General features: G+C 38.9%; 1 protein-coding gene across 5 annotated transcripts in view; it reads left to right on the top strand.

Moving 5' to 3' along the window:
* septin9b (septin 9b) overlaps nucleotides 1-24,833 on the top strand; it is an 82,183-nt gene that overhangs the window by 26,236 nt on the left and 31,114 nt on the right. For 2 of the 5 annotated variants that reach the window (XM_028017844.1, XM_028017843.1), the window contains exon 2: nucleotides 10,002-10,682. In XM_028017844.1, coding sequence (XP_027873645.1) covers nucleotides 10,002-10,682 — 681 coding nt within the window. Of the gene's footprint in view, nucleotides 1-2,528; nucleotides 2,758-10,001; nucleotides 10,683-16,524; nucleotides 16,530-17,266; nucleotides 17,269-21,883; nucleotides 22,097-24,833 lie in introns of those variants that run through there. The other 3 variants (XM_028017842.1, XM_028017848.1, XM_028017845.1) reach the window with 3 other exon arrangements.

Raw genomic sequence — 24,833 nt, forward strand, 5'->3', positions numbered from 1 at the left:
AAAATTGTTCACACTTTACAAAGTATTTTGGTAGCTCTCCTGTGTTTAAATTCCTTGACCATCTACCCTTCGTCAGCATCTCCCAGGGGTCACAGATGTCAAGAATTTGACTTGGTGAAGTCATTTTTGCTGGGTTTAATGAACCCGTACGCTCCATGTGCCATGCACTGTTCTTTGTCCAGACACACCTTCAGAGAAGCTGCATTAGGAAAGCAGACTGGCTCAGAAACACACAGCATTATTCTGTATTCTCAGTGACCTCTGAGGTGTTAGGGTCAGGGGCCTCCGGGGTGCTTACTATTCTGTTTATGCCCCTAAGAACGGAGCTTTTCATTCAGGTGGGATTCTCAGTGAATTTTCCAGCCTTTTAGCTGATGCCGTTTACACTGAAAAACTAGATGTGATCTGGGTCATGACATCCATTGTGTTACAAATGTCTGTTGAGTGTGTAGAAAGGAAAATATCAGTTCCCTGTGGTGCACACACATGGCTTAGGCTTATTTTAAACACTTTTTGAAGACTTTTACCATTGAAATGTAACCCAGCATCAATATATTTTCTTCACAAATCTCCTGTTTGTCTCATGACAAACAGGACGTTGTGGAAAACTATTCAGTGATTGGTCCTCTACTTCATTTGATGTGTGGGTTAAGAACATAGCAGTATGCTAAATTGGGATTTGTTGAAAACTTTTGATGTCTCATAACTCTAATTATTCTATCAACACAGTTTTAACAATGTTTCATTTTTCACTTCAAAAATCTATCATTAAACCTGCAGAAACAGTTTCAAGGACGAGCTATGAAATCATGGCGGCACATCAAGCACAAGCTTTTCATCGCTGTCTCTGCCAAAAACATGCTGCAGTATTGGGTTACATCGTCAGATGTCCACGACAAACTCAGAATCCTGCCCCCTTTTTTAACTGAGTCACAGAGGACAGGTTGATGGAAGAATCATCTACAGACTAACTAGATGAGACACTGTCAGCAGCTTCTGAATTACTCCGTCTGACCCGTCTGGCACCAACAACTATGCCACGATCAAAGTTGTTTTTGATTGCAGTTCTTTCTTCATAGGGACGCTTGGGTTCATCGTCGCCTTCGTCACTTCTATCTAAATGCTTTGAGACGCTGTCATGTGATTGACTGAGCCACTGCTTATATCAACAAATATTTAGCCAGGTGTACCTAATGAAGTACTTGATGAGCATAGTTCACTCTAAAAGCAAAATGCCACAGTCAGTTTATTTCTTTGTTTTGCTATTTTCATCGTTTAGCAAGATTACAACAATCCAACACCAGAGATGCTAGTTTGCAGAGTGGAGCATTGCTCAGTGTGGCTAATTTGTAGGAATAGCAAGACTATTTGTGTTTATATCAGTGTTATTTTTGTTCACATTTCTTCTGAGATGTGAGGAGACTGTAGGTTTCAGGTTTCGTAACAAAAAAGCACATGAAGGCGTTTTGTAAAGAAGAGGACAGGGGTTGACTGAAATTGCTTAAACACCAACTTTGTATTTTGCAAAGAGCTGAAAAACGTCCATCACCTTCACTTCCAACATTGATCGCTAAGCAGACCCTTAGAACCGGTCCAGTTAAAGCAGTTACCCCCAACTGCAGTTACAGCGTCTTTTCAAGCTGGCACCAGTGGGAAGAAGAAGTAAGTAAATATATTTCTCAAGTCTACTCAGTTAACGTAATCCGGTTACACTTTAATTGAAGGGGTGTGCATAAGACTGACATGACACTGTCATAAACATGAAGGAGTCGTTATGAATATTTACAACTGTTGTCATGAAGTGTCATTCGGTAAATCATGACACATTTAATGCAAAGTTGACACTTTTAATAAAATTTTAATGCAAATTTTAATAGAACTTTGCATTAAAAGGGTAATTATTGACCAAATAATGCAAATTTACACTTTTAATTGACTTTTACTGCAACTGCGCATTAAAAGTTGCATTATTTACAAAATGACACTTTATGAGAACAGTTGTAAACATTCATGGACACTCCTGATTGCTTTGCTTGCAGTCCTTACTGCCCCTTTGTTTTTATTCGACTTGTGCAGTTGCTAAAAAGGGAAATGTACCTCTGACTGTTTGCTTTGAGTCAACTGTGACAGAAGTTATTCTCTTCCTCCATCAGTTTAGCTCGATTGTCTACGACGGTCGCCTGAAAATCAACACATGTAACCTGATATCTTTTCTGATTGTAATTCATTTCAATTGCTTTTGCTCTTTCACTCTTTAAAAGCTTGATATAGAAATCAGATCTGAAAACCTGTTACGTTGAAAAGAGTCTCAGGTTATTAGGGCGTCTGTCTACATGAATGCCTGTGTGTGCACGTAGGAGTGTGTGGGGGGCGGGGGACACACTCATGCATAGGACACTAGAGGAAGGGAGTGTGTGTGCATGTAGGGGGTGTGTGGACGCGTGTGTGTGGGGTGGGGGGTGCGTGTGTGTGTGTTGCTACAGGGAGGAGGAGAAGGGAGGAGGCTTGCCTTTTCCCCTCACTCTGACGTGCGTATGCAGCAACAGAGCAAACTTAGTGGGAACGCTGTTCCCTTCACTGAGAGCTGTGGGCTAAGTTGTGTTTTGTATTGGGTCTATTTTTGAGTTTCTGCAGAATCAAGAGGGAGCCACTTCAAGGAAAAAAACAATTTTTGTGAAAGTTTAAGCCAGGAAAAAAAAAAAATGTCTGATGCTGGAGTAAACCCGCACTTGGAGGGAATTATTTTGGATTTTGAAGGTTTGTCATTTATTTTCTCTATTTTTCTCAATCCCAGTGTTTATCCTGGCCTTTTATAATGAACGCCAGCATCTGTCAGATACTGTCCACAATCTTTCCACTTGGTATGAACTCGCAGGGTTCAAGTCTGTATGGTGTCTTATTTGTGTTTTTACAAGACTGGTTGTTAGCCTGTCAAAAATAGGGCGGTGGGTAAATGCTCGCCAAATCAGCCTGTCATCTGTTGTTGATTATCCTAGAGAGTAACGTCAGTAACAGCAACAAACACAGCTTTGCCTTCACTTCAGCATGTTAAAGCACCTGCATGTAGCACGTAAGACATTTGTCCTACTCTTTTCCCTGCTTTGTTTGTCTGGTGCATCTGTTCCCTTTGTCCTATTTTCCTCTTGTATTCTGTCATCCTTCCTTCTCTCAGCCTTCCTTTCCTGTTCCTGCTGCTGTCAGTACCTCCAGCTGCTGCTCGGCCTGCTGCGTTTGACGTCACGGCCTGATGACGTGAACTATACTCACAAAGCTGGTTAGGGCTCAACAATGAGAAGTGCTCTGACTCAGAACCTGGCAAAAGTATTTGTGCCTCTTCAACTTCTACATGTATTGTCACAAAACAAAATATAACATGACAGACCAAACGAAGTGGAGCATCATTATGAATTGACAGAAAAGTAATACAAGTACATTTTCCATCAATGGACTAACTTCTTTACTTCTTTATGCTAATCCAAAAGTTTAAAAACAATAAAGAAATTGAGTCAAGTCTCTTATGTTCACAAATGTTTTAATGTGTTGTACTAAATTAGATACACAGCTCTGGAAAAAACTAAGAGTCCACTGCGCTGAACCCCACTGAAAACCTCCTGGTTATTCCACCAAATATTGATTTCTGATTTCTTCCGGAGTCAAAACATAAGTTTTGTTGTTTCTAAATGAAGATGAACTTGTTTTATTTGCATTATTTGAGGTCTGAAAGCACTGCATCTTTTTTGTTATTTTGACCATTTCTCATTTTCTGCAAATAAATAGAAAATTTTTGTTTGGAATTTCAGAGACATGCTGTCAGTAGTTCATAGAGTAAAAGAACAATGTTCATTTTACTCAAACATTTACCTATAATAAGCAAAATCAGAGAAATTGATCATTTTAAGTGGTCTCTTAATTTCTTTCAGAGCTGTATGTGTTTTGGAAGGAAACTTAATTTTTATTTAGTTGGAACTAAGCAGTATCTGTTACTTTCAATGTTTGATGATGTGACTTATAATCTAATTTATTTAGTTTGATCTCCCAAAATTAAGGAAATCAGCACAGATAAATCGGTGCACCCATAATTAGATTATAATACATATTAACCATATAAGATGATGATGATGCAGAAAAGTAGTTGTGAAAATGTTTCATCTACAGAAAATAATTAAGTTTATTTGATGTCTGGATATTAATGAAAGACTGAAGATTTCCTGAAACTTAAAGGGGGATGGTGTAGGCATATTGTGTCATTTTATAGTGCAGCCAAGTAACTCTGTTCATTTCAGTTCTTACATCAAAAATATCATCATAGCCTGTCTCTTTAAGAACCTCCTGCCAGTTGCTGCTACAGTTTACCAAGTCGTTGCAACTGGAGGCATAAAAAGCTGCAAACCAGTAAATAAGACTGCTAAACACATCTGCCTGAATAAGTTAGCATGAGAGGATGTGTGTTTTTCTTTTAGTTGTCAGGTTCCTCAGTTTTGGGCATACTCTGATCAAGCTCCTTCTTTGTGCATATTTTTATTACTTCACTGAACACCTATATCTATGACTCTTTCATATTGCCCAGACCTGCAGGGAATCATGCAGTAAACCTGACGGAGTGAGCTGCGCTGCTCCTGAGCAGCACTCACACCCATCACCATCAGTGGAGGGAAGTGTTTTTGACAGTGCACCATTAAGGTTTTTCTTACCCAGAAAAATACCATAGCTTGAAACTTCATCGTTTATTGTTTGGCCTTGTCCTGTCAGTGGCGAGGGTTGGTTGTGTTTTTCTGTGTGTGACCACGGATTTTTCTGCTCTGTGAGAACTGACAGCATCTAAAGCCCCACTATGCATGAAACGGTTTTATATAACCGGTGTTTGACACAGAGTTACTGTCCTAATCAGTTGACTTATTGCATGTGGCTACAAAACCAAATTTTCTCAAGGATTTAGGCAGTGAAGTATACCCAGACATTTAGGAAAATTGCATTGGCTGCTTGTTATGCACATTCTTTATTAAATAATCTACTGAATTGGCTTTCTGAGGGTTATTTTGTTAAATTGTTTAATAGCGCTGTCACATAGTGTAAGTTGTTCACATGGTTTATTAGTGGCTTGACCCCATGTTTTCTCCAGCTAATGATATAGCTGTGGGATTTATTCTCACTTAGACCTTCGTTGCTTTTCTTCCCTATTTTGTAATTTTCTTGTAAAAATCACTGGTTTCCTAATCGCTTCCTGTTTTAAATGCCTATTCAGCACTTGACTCACTGGGTCCAGACTAAAATCTTGATGTCTCAACAATACAGAGACACAAACTACTTATATGTATAGTTGTTGTGACACAGTTTATGTTTATAAAATGACAGGAATACTCTGGCTGTCAAGCAGCTGACAGCAGACTAGCAACCTGAGCAGCTTGGTTCAAGAGTTGCCCTGATAATATTAGTTAAATTATACTGTTACACAAAATCCCAAAACATTATAGTGTTGTGTTTTTGCTGATACATTACTACAAAATTTAGTAGGTGTTTATTTGAAATGTCTAAAAGTCTATATCATTATAATTTATTTAAAAAAGGACCAATGCACATTAAATATGTTTATTTATTTCATGTAAGATTTAGCCATAGAGACTGATTTTCGTTTCCACCGAAGGTGCAAAAAAAGATAACTTTATCTTTAATATGTTATACATTATATCCAATATGCGATGCAGCAGCAGTAGGAATAATTATTGTTTGCATGTTTTGTTTAAAATCAATGAGATATGACACATTTTTTATACAATTTTTATGTATATTCAAAGAGTAAGATTATTTTTATTTAATTTTCAAAAATTGCTCTGCCATCGCTTTCGATATTTACATTAGAAATGCTGCATTATTCTAACAGGCCATAGTCCCAGTTTATATCTTTAAGTTTTGGTAAACTAATGGAAAGCATGTTTTAACTAAGCTTGGTGTGGCCACAGATTGCTAATTTTTTGCCTAATTCACATGTTACAGTGTCTTAGTCATCTTATATAATTGCTGACCAATTTTGGCAGAAAAGCTTATTGTCTGGTGAGAGCTAAACGTAGCCACAACCTTGGATTCCCCCATAGCAATCATGTAGCAAAATGGAAAGCAACAAGTTAGACAGACACAGTCCAGTGGCAGTGTGGGCTTAAATACAAGCTGCACATTTATTATTAGGCTTAATTGGCAACATTTTCATAAAAATGAAATTGTAAGATTATAAAGTTCTTGGACAAGGAACAGATTCCCCTCAAGTTAATAAAAAAAATTAAAGGGGAACAAAATGAGCGTTACTGTATTCATGAGTGACTTCTTTTTTTTTCTAAAATATGTTTCTGGAACTTTATTGAACGGTTGATTTACAGGAAATATGGCGTAGAGAGAGGAGACCAGGAATCGAACCCAGAACAACCACGTTGAAGGTTGTACATAGTGCAGGAACAATTGAGCCACTCAGCACCCTATAAGTAACACTTTAAGGGTTTTACCTGCAATGCTAGTAAAACCGTTGTGTAAAAGGACATGTCTCACTTTCTCACATGTTGTCTCACCTACAACATGTAGGTCAAACCTACATGTTGTGACCTTTTCAAAAAGTAAGAGTGCAAAGACGGTGAAATGAAGATATATTTTTAAATATGGACTTCAAAACCTCCTTGACATTCAATGCTTAATATGTTTAAACTCTCTTTTTGTGGCATTCCATAATCAGAAACACTCTTCTTTTTCAATTCCAGTTTATTTCAAACATGAGTATAAATTACAGAAACCAAAGAAAAAAAGTATGATCAAAGAAAGCAAGTCTAAACTCATTCAAAACAGAAAATGATTAAAATGATTTAGATTTTGCTTAACTCAAACAGAGCAGATATTAATTTCATTCCATATACATAACAGTCCTGCAGTTAAAAATGGCTATTAGAGATAAACATTTTAAAAAATTAAATTTAAAGAAACAAAATAGGCTTTATTGTAAAATCTGGATGCAAAGTTCCTTGCTTTCTAGAAGAAATTTAAAATTTAACTGCTTCCCTGTAAAATTAAAAATAGCCTCCTTCATTTATTCTCTGTTGTTCATTTAATCTCTTGAGTGTCAAACACAGGATGAGGTAGAAATACTAGACTTTGTGAAACTGTGTTTCTTGTTTTCAAGGGCTTGCTTTAAAAGTGCTTTTGGGCTTGTTCAGATGTTCATCTCCAAATTTCTAATCCTAAATTTCAAGCTGGCAGAAAATGTTTTTGTTTTATTTTCACTTGTCTCTTTTAGTAGCTTTTTTCTGCTTTCAAGTTAGACTTGTTTTTTTTTTTTTGGTTGATTTTTTTTCCGTTTTAAAGGAATCTCTCATTCCTCTGGAATTATTCTTATTTATTTTTTCAAAAACTGTTAAAGAGTGTACCTGAATAAAAGCAATTAGAGTTCAAATTCAACATCTTTACGATTTTGCTCTTTTACCGTTCTTATCTCATTTGATTATTGATCAATCCTGAGACCAGGACATTACTCATGTGTTCAATGGGCAAAAGGTGGGGTAAACCTTGCATTCCAAACAAAAGAATTTATCCACATCATTACAACGAAGGAAAATTTAAATTCAGCAGAACAGTTTTTGGAGCATGGGAGGTAATTGGAGAACTCTGAGAAAACCCACAGAGACTTAACGAGTGTATGTAAACTCCATGCAGAGTCCCCTGCTGAGATTCAAACCTGCAACAATTTAGAGTTAACAGAGGCAACAGGGCCAGCCTCCTCTCTCTTCATTAAATTCTCAAATTAGTGCATGTAATAAAGTTATATTTGTAAAAAAAAAACAAAAAAAAAACTTGTTTCATTTCTGGGTAGTATTTTTTGTTGACTGTGCTTTTCATGCAGCTGATTGTATTCTGGTCTAAAGAGAGCTAGATTATTTTATTGCTTGCAGTAGACTGTAAATACTTTTAAAAAAAACTAAAGGAAAAACTGTCTCATATCTGAAAATCAGATTAGTTTCCCCTATTAATTTGTGGGGAGACAGTTGAAATGTTATTGTGTCTAGTTCTTAACCAACAAAGACACTTTTGGGGCAAACTTCCCTCCCTGTGGGTGAAGAAAGGTTTAAAAATAAACATATTCTCGTTATACATACATAGTTTTCACAAGCATTTTGAACGCAACTCTACAAGTAAACATGAGCACATGTGTTGTAGGCGCACCGCAGGCCAGAAACAGATCACATAATCAGCACTGTGTTTTGAACTGAAGGAAACTTTCTTAGGGGGTGTGTGTGTGAGTGGTCTAACTTGTGTATAATTACGATGCCAGCTCTTGGCCACTGGCTGTGCTCCTCTACTTTTCAATGGAAGTCAGATTCAAGCTGACTTTCAGCCCAATGAAATCTTCCCAGGGGGTAATTCCATCCCTCCGTGTTTGCGAGTTGGACAGTGCAGCTATTTCCTCGCATTAACCAAGAGCAGGGAAGATGCATGAAAGTAAAAACAGGGAGTCATGGAAATCCTTTGCTCTTACGACTGGAGGTGGATGACATTTGGCTGACATTTGGCATTAGAACATGGAGGGAAACACTTTAAGCTGTTCCATGTAAAAGTGTAGAAGTAAATATTATATTTCACCACACACATGCACAGCTTATTCTGTGCATGTCACAGCAATGCACAGAATAAACTGTAAAATGCAATGAAAGCCTGGATGTGTTTATGGGTGAAATGAAATCAGAGCATGATTTAATTATTTCTGCTTATTGTTTCTTTCCAGCTTCAAACCTCACATATTAATTATTTGACATTTTAACTAATACCTAATAGGAAAATGCTATCAAGTGGAAATAAAAATAGGGAACCACTTAGTTCATGATGAAGAAATATTAAAATTTTGATGCCTAATATATATATTTTTATTTATTTCTGGCATTGTTCTTTTTCTCTTTTTCTTGTATGTACAGTCTGTTTCAAGTCACCCCAGCTTCTCAAAGGAAATGCACCCAGGGCTTTCCATTTCATAATTTTCATCCACCCTTTGGTGGATCAAATTAGACATTTTGGATCAATGTCATTTTGCATGCTCCAATTCTTGAGATTGTCCTACAATTTCCTAAACCCCTCTCTGATGAACAATAAAATTAATGGTAGATTCTACGTTGGTGAGCTGAGTAGGTTCTGCTGCAGCAGAGCATCCCCAGACAATGGCATCCTCACCGCCATGCTTTATATTTGCTATGAGATTATTTTCCTAGAATTCTATATTTGATTTAAGCAAAACATGTCCTCTGTTCTCCATTTTGGACTCATCTGTGCAAAAAACTGCAGAAGCCCTGGTCTTTGTTTATGTTCACTTTGTGAATCTTTAGTCTGGAATTGCATTTTGTTAGGGAGCAAAGGTTTCTTCCTTTAACATTACCCAAGGAAGTGTTTGTCTCTTTCTGATTGTAGAGGTGTGAGCCTTGTTATCCACAGTAACAAGTCTCTGCTGTAGGTCTCATGGTGACATTTTAGCTTTAAAAAAACAAACAAAAAAAACTTATATGAATATCTTGTGCTCTAATTTCAGGAAATGCTTTCTTTGACAGCCACACCTGGCTAGCCTTGAATTCCCTCCAGGCTGATAGTCTCCCAGCACTTTATTTACTTTAAAACTCACTGATATCATACTGTACCTGTCAAATGCAGCTAAAGGAAGAATTACTGATTCTATCTTAACAGACAGCTTCATAATCACTGTCTGACAACACTGTAAAATACCACTGGAACAGGAACAGGAATTTTATTTAAAAAGAGAAAATGAATTGATATAGGTTGAGTTCAGTTTATTTATACAGTGTCAGTTAAAATAAATGGCATCTTAAGACACTGTACACACTAAGTAAAAGTGAGTTCAATCCAGTGACCGAGAGCTGTAGAGTTGAATGCTGAACAAGGTGTCACAGGCATATTTGATCATGTTTTTCCAAGAAAAGGAAAATACATGCCAATTGCTATATGGTTTTTTCTTTGTTGTCTCCATGCAGCCCTTAAGAGGTCCTTTGAGGTGGAGGATGTTGACACTTCGTCCCATTCTTCACCCGGCTCTCGCCGAGCCACCAACTCCCCGCACCGTAACGCCATGTCTCCCACCAGTATCTACTACCGTGACCTTGGCAGCGCCGCCCCCGCTACCAACAACAACAACCTCAACTACTCCCAACCACGGTCCATCATGGGTGGCGGTGGCTCCAGGACCCCTGAACCTGTGTCACGCCGTTCTGAGCTCTCCATTGACATCTCCTCCCCTAGCAAGCAGGTGGACAACATCACCAGCCCTGCCTCCTCGCGCTTTGTGAGTAACAGTGCGCTGAAGCGCCCCGAAGTCTTGGGACACTCCAGGACCCCAGAGATGGGCCACAGGAGGGAGGTCACATTTGCCAAGACCCTCACTGATTCCCCAGTGATCCGCCGCAACGAGGGCAACAATAACAACAACGGGATCATCCGAGCTCCTGAGCAGAATCACACTCGCAAGTTTGAGTCGCTGAGTCTTGGTGATGTGCGTAAACCTGAAATCAACATCACTAAAGCTCCTCCAGAGAACAATGGCCACCACCCAGCTGTGCACCACCCTCACCACCCCAACCCACACCAAAACACCATCGTCACCACCTTCCGCTGCTCCTCTCCCAGCCATGCTGGACGCAAGTCACCTAACCCTGACAGTAAGTCTGCACAGCTCAGTGCAACACATGCTTGCTTTAGTTATATTCTCTTTTACTGTCCAATTCTGTCTTACCAAATACAACTCCAAGCAGGATTTCTGTCTTAACCAGAACTAATTTTCTTTAATTGCTTTGCAGATGACTGTACAACTGTGTTTTTTAGCACAATTTTCTTTCTAAATAAAACAGAGCAGAAGCCATGAGGAAGTTACAATAAAAAGAAACTTAGAAACATTTTAGACATTTGAAGTATGTCCTAAACTTAGGAAATTTTGGAAAAACTTCATTGTCAGTATTTACGTCTGGTCAATTATGAATCTGTGACAGAAACAGCATTATTTATAACGAAGCACTAATGCAGAAGACCTATACTTGGACCTTTATCAGTGTAAATGCGGCTACATACTGTTGTCCTCTACTTTCTGCTGGTATGTCACATTGAAAAATTAAGAAAACTTTGAGGGCACGAGTACCTTTTCAATGAACTGTTCTTGAAAACCTTTACAACTTATCCTGCCCCACATTCAATATCACTCCCTACTTAACACGTGAAAAAATATGATCTTACATTTCTTAGACCATGGCTAGAACATGTTATCTGAAAGCAGTTTTTTAAAGGTTTTGTTGGCTCTAGTGGCCTTTATTTGAAAGCAGTTCGACAGAAAAGAGGGTATTGAGGGGGGAGGAAGACATGCGGCAAATGTTGCCAGGCCGGGAATCGAACGTGCGACCACCACCACAAGGACTAAGGCCTTTATATGTGGGTCATGCTTTGCCCCTGCTCCACCACAGCATCCTCTGAAAGCAGTTTTTACTTTTTGTTTTATTTTTGTTCCATAAGTTACCATATTTTTCAGACTATAAGCCGCTACTTTTTTCTGCGCTTTGAGCCATGCGGCTTATAGCCCGGTGCGGCTTTTCTGTGGATTTTTCTTCAACTGCCAGGGGGCTCTTTAGCAGGAAGTGAATCATTGGAAGTCAAAATTGGAAATCAAAGAAGAAAGTGCTAACTTTCATTTAGAACAAGCACATGCTAGTAGCAGGCACGACGGAGAAATGTTTTCAAACTCACATGATGCAGCTTTAAAGTTGAAGGCTATCAATCCAGCTGTACAGGAGGAAAATAAAGCCGCTGCACGTAAGCTCGGCGTGAACAAAACCATGGCTCAGCTTTGGAGATGGGAGGGTGGCGTCCTTAATATATCCAGCAGGTTTATTAGGACGCAGCCTCCTGCTGGGTCCTTATGGAAAACCGAGAGCGGCAGAGATACCAGCGGCGTATTGCCCGGTGCGGCTTATATATGTACGTTTCTAGTTTAAAAAAGAAAAAAATTTGTAGGTGCAGCTTATAGTCTGGTGCTCTCTATAGTCCGGAAAATACTGTAGTTCAGTAACCTGTCTTAGAAGATCAACACTAGCCTACCACTATGGTGTTGCAATGTCTGCAGTGGAAAATCATTTAAACTAAGTGAAAGCGACTGTCTTCTAGTCACATAAACCCAAGTCACACATTCTCCTTTGGTGGACGAACAGGCATCCTGCTGGTTTAACAATATTGCTTTTTCCACAGTAGAGTTTCTTTGAACTTTCCCCGTAAGTCTGTAGCTGTTGCTCCACATCCATTCACACTATTCTATAACTGAGTGAACCAGTATTAGATATCGCACCAAGAAACAGTCAACAACAGGAGCAGCTTGTCTGATTAATCGGATGTCTGCCTGTCTGCCAGTAACACAAGAAACCGTGTCCTTGGAGAACCATCTGTCAGCAGTAAGAGAAGGCAGACTGCCTGTCTGTATTTGTGGTTATTCATTTCTTTTGTTCATGGCATATTAAAGCTTGGGGGATTTTTGTGATGTGTGGAAAACCTCACATGGCAAAACCAGTTTGGCGTGGCAGTTGAGCTCTTAATTAGAGTTATGATAGAAGTGAAATTATACATGTATGTAACTGAGAACGAAGACGTTTTCCCCTCTGGGTTGGATTAGTTCTGTTTGATTCTGTATGACAATATGATCCAATTACATGCAGAGTACAATTGATTGTTCCTTCTCAAAACCACACTACTGCATGTATTTCAGTGTGGAATATTTTTGAGTACAATTACATGGCTTACAGATATGTTTGCCACATTTTAATAACACATAGGCAGGTTTATATAACCCATATATATTTTTGTGACACTTATACAACTTTTGTTAAGTTATTTTGGTAATAAAAGTTAATTAAGTTCACAGACTTATTGGGTCGAGTGTGTAAAATATACAGATGTGGACACGTGTGTTGACAGTCATGGTAAAGATCTGAACAATTTGAAATTTGATTTGAAGTAAGTAAATAAATAAATCAAACTCAGACCAAGTGTCTTAAGAAATGCTATTTTTGTTCTATAACTCTTCAAAAACTGTCAAATGAACACATTTCTGTGTTCATTTGAATATATGTTTTGGATCTTTGTCCGTTTCCATTTTACTGTTAAAGTTGTTAAAATTTGTATTAGATAGCCTGATGTTTCAAAGAGCTCTGGCTGTATGCTCTTAACAAGCTTCCCTGGGCTTTTGGAAAAGAATCAGGCCCTTTCCATAACACATCTTCCATCATACCCAACAATGGACTTGATGGATTTCTCCACATATTCATTCTTTGTTTTGCGCCAAATCCAGCCAGTGTTTGTTGCTCAATCTGAGCCTCAATGATTCCAGCATTTCTTCTGGAATCATTCAATATAAAAACAGCAAAGATTATTTTAAATTGTTGTCTATATAATTTCATTTCTATTATAAGTGACGCCTTGAAATTGTCCTGTTTCTTTAAAAAACTCCTGCTCTTTCAAACATTCTCCCTTCAGTATCTTATCACAACAATGCTCCTTCTTTATGCTGTTTGAAACAGCTTTTAGGAGTATCGAACTGAGAAGAAGTGTGTATGATAAACTCAACACTGGAAACTCATGCATGAAATAATCAAAGCAACACAGGGAATGTTATTCACTGTTTTTGATGAGGGAATAACAGTGTACAAAAAAAAGTTTTAAAAAGTTGATTTTAAAGATTTTTTATATATCTTTGTCATGCATGGCAACACATTTTTCTGCATCTTTATATAGAGCAATAGTATCATCCCATTGAATAGTACTGTAAAGCAGAGGCTCATCTGGAGTGATGACTTTTACATCGTCACACTGATTTATGCTTTTTATTTTTTTGTCCTTTCTACTATATGCAATAGGGAAGATATTCACCAGACCATTCCAATATTGTTCGATCATCTTCATCACTGCCAAAAGTAACATGTGAAATAAATGGCTGTAGCTACTAGAGGAAAACTAGGTCTTTTTGAGATGCATTGCTATTAAATGCATTACTCAGGTATTTTCGTACTTACTTTTTGATTAGATATAATCTCGGTCTGATTTTAGGCCATTTAATGTTTTGTACTCTTAGCTGGGTCACACTATTATGTGTTCAAAGATGAAATAGCCCACTTTATCATTTAGCAGATGTTTTGTCTTCAGACTGTGAACAATGCGCCAATGTCTGAGTCTGTCCGTGTTCGCCAGTGCTGCAGTATGTCATGTTGTGTTCTGCCTCTTTGCTGTCTTTTGTAAGCATCTATAAATCTCTTATCTGTGTCTTTGCTGAGGGTTTGACATGGAGCTGTTAGAGATTATTTAGGCTCTAGCTACTTACTGGTCCACAGGGAGGGGCCCAGTCAGGACTCGAAATGAGTAGTGACCTCACTGGGAGTCCCAACGGCTAAAAGCTGTAACCCACCCATTTTTCAGGCATGTAACAATTACTTTCATTTAGATTAAAAAAAATATTCTGAAAAGTGTGGCATGCAATTGTATTCATCCAATTTGAAGAATCCCTTACACTGCAGTCATGGCAGTAACCTTAGGCTACGTCTATTTTAGCTTTCAGCTTGTGACTGAAATGTTTAGCTTTCTTATTTGTAAAGCAGCTCAAGCTCAGTCAGACTGGATGGAATACAGTTTCACAAATACAGTTTCATCTGAACCATTGCTTTGTAGCTGGCTGTTGGCTTATTGTGCAGAATCTCGAGTCTTCTGCAACATCTAATCGGTTTGCTGATGCTACCATCACCATGTTTCACTTGGGGATGATGTGTTCAGGGTGATATGCAGAATTAGCTTTTGCAGTCAAAGACAGCGGCCTGAACACTCACCAAAAAAACAACAAAACAAAACAAACTGTTGTGGTTTCAATTTTTCCCACACTTGCCATTTCCTGTATGGCTTGTGGCAAAACGAACAGACCTTCTTATTGCTTTTCGCCTGTCTCTCTTTTATAAAGGCAAAATTGTTTGAAGTTCTGCACTTCCCTCAGAATTTCACTCATGAGCTGCGGATCTCTGTAGCTCCTCCAGAGTTACCATGGATCACGAGGCGGCTTCTCTTATTAATGATCTCAGAGCTCCGACTCTGTATTTAGATAGACTGCCTTGTTGGGTTTTCAGAGATGTCCAAAGCTTGGGTTTTCTTTGACATCATAACTGCTGTGAATGTCTGGACAACAGCAGACAAGTCATAACTGGAGCTTTAGTGCTGACCTGTCTGCTGTTGTCATGATGCTCTTTGTTCACTGCAGACCTCTAACAAACCTCCATGGCCTTCACAGATCAGCTCAATTTATACTGACTCTATTTACATATAAGGTCACTTTTAGATGGTGCCTTAGTAAAGGGGGCTGAATATAAATAATAGTTTTGCAAAGGATCGTGAGAAATCTATTTATCCATAACTTTTCCGTGATACAATTAACGTGTTGGGTTAATCTTGTTATTTTTTATGTGAATATCAATTGTGATTTCTTGGCTGTTCCATAAGCTACCTTCCTGCCCATTCAGTTTTTCCACGGCAAAATGACATCACAAGCAAGTGCACACAGAGTCCACTCTGCTTCCTTCCTTGTTCTTTCAACTGGGATTGTTTCCCCTGCAGTGTGACCTCACTGCAGGGTATTTCCTCTCTCTTGGGTCTTGTGATATTATGATATTAGTCCATCAACTTCCCAGCTCCTGGTGCTCTGTACTGTTTGGAATATTGCAAAGAAAGACATCAGGATGTTTATACTAAAGGTGATCCTTATAAATGTTATGGGTAACCAACCATTTTGTGTGAACTGTTACTGATGGTTGCTTACTGTTGGGCAAATAGGTCATTTAGGTTCAAGAATTTCGTCTTACTTCTTTCCACTAAAAAGCAATTGATCATCTTCTGAAACCACATCCTCGACTTCAATTACAGAAAGACAGATGTAGTTATTTATCTTTTAGGGAGTGAGACCAAAATCTCTCTTCTAATGGGTTGTGGTACTTAACAAGAGTGAGGCAAGAATTATAGTAATTTCTGAGTAGAATACAGAGCTGACGCGAGTTGAAGCCTTAGAAAAGTCCCATCTCAAAATGGGAAGGGACATTTACGGTACTTAGATGAATTATAGAAGCACATTTTAAAGCAATGGCAAGAAATCCCTCCATCTGTTTTCTGTACCTGCCTGTTCCTGTTCAGCATAGCGGGGAGGATGAGCCATGCCATTAATCCTTGCATCCATTGCCAAGATCCAGAAGGATCTAATTTTATAGTGTGGCTAATGATGAGACCTCATTCCATATAAACTCACAATTATTAAAATAATTATACGTCTTGTCAAAGTGAAGTGTGTCTTGTCAAACAAGATGAGCTTGACTGCATCAAGTGAAGTAACTGTAAGGTATTATTATTAGTCCAGATATGATTTGTGTCCCATGCAAAAAGTTAGACCAATGAGACTCATTGACTGATCAGGATCAGCTCAAGGAACCTGATAGAAAGCCTAACCCTTAGTCCCAACACCAGATCAACACCTTAGGCCCTAAGGTGTTGATCTGTCCAACAAATTCCCCAAACTGCAGTTGGATGGAGGATCTTAGGGATGCGTAGGAACAAGTCGAGTCCACGCTATGCAACTCAGCAACTGCCAATGTCCTGACTGCAGATATCGAAGGTCAGCTGTGTCTATTCTATTAAAACAGAGCTGATACTGGTCAGATATTGTAGCATTGTTGCAGAAAGTGATGAATGTTAGCAGAAGTAGAGAAAGAAAATTTGCATTAAAATAAGCAGCATGATAAGATAACCTGATGGTTACTTTGGAGGAAGACGCAGATCTCTTTATAAGAAAACATGCCGTCAGCAAACATGGAACAGAGTTGTAGTAGTAGTTTGACAGATATTATTCCATTAAGGACACTTTGTTTTGGCTTTTTCCAGCTAGAATCCTTCATGAAGACTTGTAGGTTCAGGAATCCACAAACAAACAAAAAAAAAGTCAAGCTAATTACACTCAAGTCTGTGTTGAGACTGACTGATTGAGGCTTAGAAACAGAGAGTTGCTTTCATGTTAACACTAAAGATGAATTTCCTCCATTTTTACAGCTACTAGAGAGCGGTGAGGTCAGCAGGGGCAGCATTCAACCATAAACTGCGTCCTTATCTGAGGACTGGTGGGTTATCGTTGCGATCACATCCTCATTTAGTTTCGTCTTTAGTCATGACTCTAGGGAAACAACCACTTTTATAGCAGTGGCCCAAGGGTAAAAATAACAAGACTGAAGCCAAGAATATTTTTTGGGAAGATGTGCATTTAAAGAGTGGTAGTACTATTGTGTCATGTCTTCCTGTTGTTCTGATCAAGAACAAAAGAGATATCGTCACATCAGACCAGCAGATGCTTTAAGTAGAGCTGGAAAATGGCTTCAAACTGTCCAAATAAACACACTGTCTTCAGCTGCATTTGTCTTACAATTAAGGTGTAACTGTTCTGGTCAAAGGAGCAAGTGAAATCATTTGTCTTTAATTTGTATTGACCTTCTGAGACTGAGGGGGAGGGATCCACAGAGACTGATTTGTCTCTGCTTGTCCGCAAGTCAAAAAAAGAGTATGCAAACAGACTTTCGTTATCTTTGGATTTTTTTTTGCTGATTTTCATTGTCTCTCATCAACAAGCCCTCACACACACACACACACATGCATTCAGCCATACATGCACCCTCAGGCAGAGGCATATCGGAGGTCAATCCTCTCCCAGTGTAATTACTCTGGACTGATCCCAGACCATTACTCAGCGTGACCTGTTGGCTAATTACCCTGGAAAGAAAGAAGTGAGAGGCAAAGTAGAGGAAGCAGAGATTTTTGTCTTGGTGCTTATGAGGGAGAACTGCTGTAGAGAGAGAATGAAGTCAGCATCCAGATTTAAAAGGATGATTTGAAAGAATATGACTGCAATAATCACCCATTTTGACATATTGGACTATTTGTAGTACTGAAACAAACATAACTGGGCTACAGAAGTATAGATTTACTTGTTCAATGACTTCAGATTGCTGGACATAATAAAACCACAAAAGCAACATTGTGTATTATCCCCCCTATGCCAGCAAAAGAGTGCCTCACCAGACATCTGTAGGCATCCCATGTTGTCTGACCGTAGACTATTAATGTTGGACACTCCATTGGGTAGAATTGTTCAATTGTCCTCAAATACAAGTAGAAAAATCAGTTAATTTATGCACATTGATATGGTGAAGGCGACTTGGTGAGGTTCAAACCGAGCACCAGAATGGGAGAGGAATGATACTTAATTATCTTTGGCTTGTGGTGCCAAATGGACTGGATTTTAGATTCCTGACCACATCCATCCCAGAGAGTAGCAATTTTCTGATTACTATGATTACATTTTCTGATGATTCCAACACCTTGTTAATCTTACGAAGGCAGTTATGAAAGCAAAAGATGGTCCAGTCCAGTACTAGTAAAGTGTACCTAATAAAGGGCACAGACCTGCTTTTGCAGGGAAGCACAGATTGTTAAAGACAGTGTGTCTGGTTGAGCCAAATAATGAGCACTCTGGAAGTCAGTCTCTTATATCAATCTTGTTCAAAAATGCCCTGCAGTGAGAGCAGCAACAGTCCCTTCCAGATATCCAGAACTGCATTTTGGTCTTGTGTTTCTCCTCCACCAGGAGGCAGTGTTTGATAGATAACATCCAATTACAGGGTAAATGGGACAAAACCACATTTCCTTATGGCTGCAGCCTGATGAAGCTCCTGGAACTGAAACATGGACCACATGAGTGTAACTTCAGGAGAAATGTATCAGAACAGAGATTACTTGCCTTTCTCATGGAATGAGATTTTCTTTTAACACTCTTACGTATTATTTCCTCCATATATTTATTTTTAACACTGCTTTGAAGTCTGCAGAAACTAACAAAGCTTGAGAATATTTGTAATAAATGTCTTTATCTAAAAGGGGGAGGGAGTGTAACTGAGCACTGGGAGGATGACCATACAACCCCACACAAATAGACTCACACACACACACACACACACACACACACACACACCCCTGCACGTATACACACACAGTTCCGCACTCCCAGATAAGGCTTTCGGAAGTTGAAGTTTACTTTGAGCATCTGGGGGAAGTCAAGGGTTAAAGAAGTTTCCCACCACTGCAGAAAGACCTTTGTCCTATTCAGTCATCATGCCATGTCCCACAGCTGCTGCAAACACCCCCTTACCGTTCAGCTTCCTGTGTATGCTGAGCACCCCAATGCAGATACCGACTTCTTCTTTAGCAGATTCAATTTCTCTTCCCTCTCATTTGTATGAATATGTTTCTTTTGGCCTAACACTGAACTCCACAGGAGGTTTTACTTAAAGGCTTGTTTTTGGCAATTACATACATAACAAAACTCCAATCTTGTCATAAGATGAAAGGCAGATAGTAGATATGGGCTTCGGGCTGCAAAGAGCAGGCTAAGATAAAACTTACACTCAGCGGTTATCTTCAATTATGTGATCCAGCTCCATTTGGATCCTCTGTTTATTCAAAGATTAGAGGTTCTTTTGTCCAAGAAACTAATGGGAAAATCATGTCTTTTATATTCACAATCAAATTAGTGAGATTAAACTTGAGTTCTGTCAGTTATCAAAACAAAAACAAACATTGCATAGCTGTGCTTTGTTGTCTGCCATTTTTAGTATTTAAAGAAAACATTTTGTTAGGTTTCCGTCTGACTTCAAATGATGAATATGCAAATCGTTTGAATTGAGTATGCAGTTATGATTTAGAAGAACAAGGAAATATGAATATTCTATAATAATCAGCCTTATCATTCTTTGCTAATGAAGTTTTACACACTTGTTAGCTCACAGACAACATGCTTCAAAAAGAGCAACCGTATAATGTCTGCATGGACAGATGGTCAAACATGTCACATTCCTGCCATCTGTTGAGATGAATATGAGAGCAGAGATTCAGCAGCTTTTGTTTTTTAATTTCTGTTTCTAACTCTAGTCATTGGAAAAAATATGAATGGAAGCTATAGTTAAACATTTTCTGCATTGAATACAATGGAGACGCTTGTGGCCCAATGAGTATCTGCTTTGCATAATAACTTAGTTGGAAGATTTGCACTTTTACTGCACATCCTATACTCAAGTCACACAATTTGATCATCAGTTATCACAGATTTCTGAACATAAATAAAATTGGAAAGTCTCAAACCCACCAATTATACTGAGCTGCTAAGATATTTAACCAAGGGCTACACAAATATTGCAGCAAAAACCTAATAAAAACACTTAATCACATTGTATATTCAATGGTTAATGTAGCTCCAGCTGACATCAAAAAGTCAATTCAAAACCTCAAAAGCCTTTTTAAAATCGTATTTCTGCAATATACAGTACATACCTGCAAGCCGCCTGTTATGGACCACTTGTCCTTTCACATCATATAAGACAATCAGCTGAGACCACAGGCCATATGAATATTTAAATTATATAGCTTGGATTGTGGAACCAAAGGGGCATGGTTTGTAACTTGATTTCCCCAGGGTTGAGCTCTGTGTCGCAGTCCTCATGCACACTGTCCTTTTGTATTTTGGTGCATTCGCTGCAAAAACACAAAATCTTACCAATTAATTTTGGCTTAGTTTGTAGCCAAAATGAAATGAGACAAAACGAACATACAAGTAACCTTTTAGCAAGCTTTAGATTGAGCTTGTTTTAAGTAAATGGTTCCTTAATATTGATGAAAAGTAGCAGTTCCACTGGCAGATAATTTCATTTATAACATGGAGAAAATGTCTTATTAAAAGTAAAATAATCTGCTAGTGGAGCTAGTACTTTTTTAAAAATCAAGTATTATTCATCCAACAGCAGTCCTCTCCTCCACTACAAACGCACAAGAACTAAACAGGTACAGAAAACAGCGAGCAGCTTCAGAAGTCACTATCTAAATGTATTATGAAGACTGAATGCACATTGCAAAGTTATATGAAAAAGCTTTTAAAATCTTTATCATGTTATGGACAGGTACTTTCAGCGACAAATTAATATGCGCAGTTTAAATTAGACTTTGAAGAGTGAACTACATACTTAGCCGACTGCAGGACTGTGTATTAAAAAGTATTTCCTTTTATGACATCTTAGAAGCTACTCTTGCCTAAACATTCAAAAGCACCATTCATAAGGGTGATCTTTTGTTGTCACAGAGATTTACGCTGACAATTTAGGGATTTGGATAATTCAAAGGAAGCTTTTAGGTTCTCTTTCCAAAAGGGAACGCCATAATCTGTTTGAAAAATAGACGTGTCGGTGGAGCTCAGATAAATGTCTAGTGAACTTTCACCTCCAGTCTGGATGGCACGAAAAGCTCGGTGATGCTACACAGCAGACTGAACACATCAACATCACTCAGGAGAACAGGAGGCAGGCAAGGATGAGGAATTCAACACTGAAGGGGGGCAGGGGGCAAGCTGTTTCAAAGGAACAACCACTGGCAGCTGGAAATTCTGGAGGTAAAAAAAGTAAAAGTGATGCTCACTGATCCCTGAAAGCAGAACTTCTCCCTTGGCCGTAATTTGCCTCCTTGCTTCTGTCTTCGTGGGGTTTCCATTAAAGATAATTAGCATCATAACTCGGTTAGATGTTTCTGGAAGACATGCAGCAACTACACAAATAGTTTAATTACAGAGCTGCTTCCGCCTTTTTTTTCTTCTTCCCTCTTACTGGCTTTGAGTCGTCCCCTGCCCCTGCAGATCCAGGGATTCCCCAGAAGGCAGAGCCCATGGAGTCGCTCTGTTTATTGTTCATTAGGGAAGGCTTTGCCTCGTGAAGATCATGAGATAGATCTAAGTGTGTATGAGTCCGGGAAGGGATTGTTTCTTCAATTAGATCTTGTTGTTGCAAAGAAAACTTACTAACAGCTGCTAACCTGATAAAGTGTGAAGTTGGACCTTTGAATCCCCATCCAAGCAAGAGGTGAAACAGAAAAAGGCTCACAGGAGAGATGACTTCTACTTGCAGTGAAATATACAGCAACCACACAGATTTCACGCTTGGTGAGTATCAAGTTTGGTTGTTAACACTTATCTCAAAGGCTTTCATGCGTTGTTTCACTAAACTGATATTGGACACTGGCTGGTTGAAGCCAAACATGTCCGATGCTCATAATGCTTGTAAAGATGTGGATAAGGGAAATTGATGAATGATTTGCCCTTTTTCCACTGTTGTAATATAGTTGCAGTATTCCCTCTTGTGAGACTCTGCTGCTTAGTTTTTTTTTCATTTTTTGGAGAAACAGTCTCTCAATTCACTGCCTTTGTGGTGTTATTTTAAAGAACACATGATTTAAACTTATTGTAGTTGGCTGGTTAAGGCTGCAGTTTCTCTCAGACTGTCTGAGTCCTGGAAGGATGTTTCCACTAAACACAGCTGAAGAAAACTTTGGCGGCTTAGAGCTCACAGATAAATATCACAAGCAAACACTGTTCTATCAATGAAAACCATAAAATCTGCTCAGTTTTTCTGTCCACTTTGGGGTAACCATATCTAAAGTCCATAAAAGCAGCAAGTGAAAAAGAAAACAGAGTTTTTATTAACTTACTTTTTTCATTTTTTTTGTCACACTGCTACCAAATAGCATGTGTTTTATTGAAATTTGATGTAATTGTCCACAGTAGCACGTTGTGATTAATACTTGTAGTTTTCAAAATATTGCACAAATTACAATCTGCAAATGCACACCACAAGCAACCAAGTGGCCCATGATGCATATCTTATGTTGGGGAAACTATTGACTGGACATCATGTGTGGTGTGGTGGTGGTAGCATCATGCTGTGGGCATGCTACTCTTTAGTAGGTGGAGGAAAGATGGATGCAACTCATTACTAAACAATTCTGGAAGAAAAACCTGTTAGAAATAGCAAGACTTGAGAATCAGTCAGAAGTTCCCTTTTCAGAAGGAAAAAAAAAATCAACAACCTTTTCAATAATACTGCTGAAAAATACACGCCAGCCCTTTACATTTGTCTTTATATATATATAAAAAACATAATTTCACTACTTTTTAATAGTTTATCAAGTAACGAGGCAACAAGGAGAAGTTCAAGGGGAGTGAATACTTTTGTAAAGACGTGTATATTGGTATTAAGAAGCTCGGGATGTGCATGTGTACGGTACTTTAATTTAAGTGTATTGGTAACATGTGGGAGTGATGTCAGATAGGGACGGAGGCTGCTGAGTCCTGGGGGCCCGCAGTGGGGAGTCCTCACTCGTCACACATGCTGTCTCCATTTGCACCACAGGGGAGTGGAGCAACAGCGGCACAAAACACACAACAGGAAGACTGTAACAGAACTATCTTCCCTGTAGATATCCAGGCCAAGCCAGATGTTCCTCCTCTTTTCCCTTTCTCCTTTTCGAGCAATAATTTTCTACCCACCCCCGTCCTCCTTATTTATCTCTTTCTTCCTGTCTCCTCTTTTCCTTAACGTCCTTCCTTTCCTTCTCTTTCTGTTCTCCCCCTCTCTATATGAGAACATGTCCCAGAGTCGCTTGAGCTGCTGAGTTACAAAAGTGACTCTTTTAATCGGCTCCTTCAAACTCCTCCATCTATCCTCAGCAATCATCCCTGACCTGGGCCAGTCGCAGATCTCCCCCACTGACCCGTCAAACAGTGTCTCCCACAAAGATTCATACTCCCAAGAACTTTCTCACTTCTTGTTTTCTTACAACCAAACACTTCAAAACAATTTTATCAGGATTTGTATGTGATGGATCGAAGGTAGTGCAAGTTGGGAAGTGCAAGGATATTTATTATTTATCCAATTCTAGAAGTCTGTGTGTATTTGTACTCACCCGACCTCTCCCACCCCTCCAGTCAACACTTTGCAGAACCAACTTTTTCCGCAATTACTGAAAAAGTTGTTAATTTTTGATGTGGGTTGTAATGTAGATAACTTTACAGATTGAAAGGCAGATTGGATAAAAATCAGTTTACACATGAATAGTCTTGATCTACAGGTTCCCATTGCAGCTCTGGCACTATGTTTAGGTCCTTTGTCCTGCTGGAGGGTAAACCTCCACCTCTGTCCAATATTTCACAGCCTCTAACAGGTTTTCCTCTAGAATTGCCCTGTATTTAGCTCCGTCCAACTCACCATCAACTCTTCTTTTGTGCCTCTTCTCTTGTCATCTGACATGGGCTGGACGTGACATGGACCCTCTGATTGGAGATTACGATTCGTTAGCCCTAAGGATTTCATGATTGGTTGCTTTTCTAAATAACCTCTCTGGGGTTAAGGTGAAAGATCCTCACATTTTTTTCTCCTAAGACACAAGAACAAGGTAAATATAAAAGCGTATTTGTCAGGAGCGTATCTTGTTACCTTAACACTTTAGCTTGCTTGTGTTGAATGGAAATGAACAAGGTCACTTGCATGCATGCACACCCACACACTATCCATTCCCTTGATTTTGTAAATGCTACTTTTTCTCTTTTTTCCAGTCTGTCACATCATACAGACTTCTCATTTGATCTTAGGTTCCCACAAGAGGAAATGGCAGCTTGAGACACTGGTGTGTCATGGGTTTCATCTAGAGAACATTGCTTACTGAGTGGAGACAACTTTATGGGAACATTTTCTTTGATAAGAGGAGATATGCAACAAAATGCTGTCATATCAAAAGGGCTACACTGTTGATGCATGTTGGGGAAAACATTTAAGATTTCTCTCAAGAGACACCAAAGCCAATTTAAACAAAAAAGAAAAAGAAATGTTGGAAGAAAAATCCTC

Source organism: Xiphophorus couchianus, chromosome 5 (genome assembly GCF_001444195.1).
Source record: "Xiphophorus couchianus chromosome 5, X_couchianus-1.0, whole genome shotgun sequence".
In the NCBI taxonomy this organism is placed as follows: domain Eukaryota; kingdom Metazoa; phylum Chordata; class Actinopteri; order Cyprinodontiformes; family Poeciliidae; genus Xiphophorus; species Xiphophorus couchianus.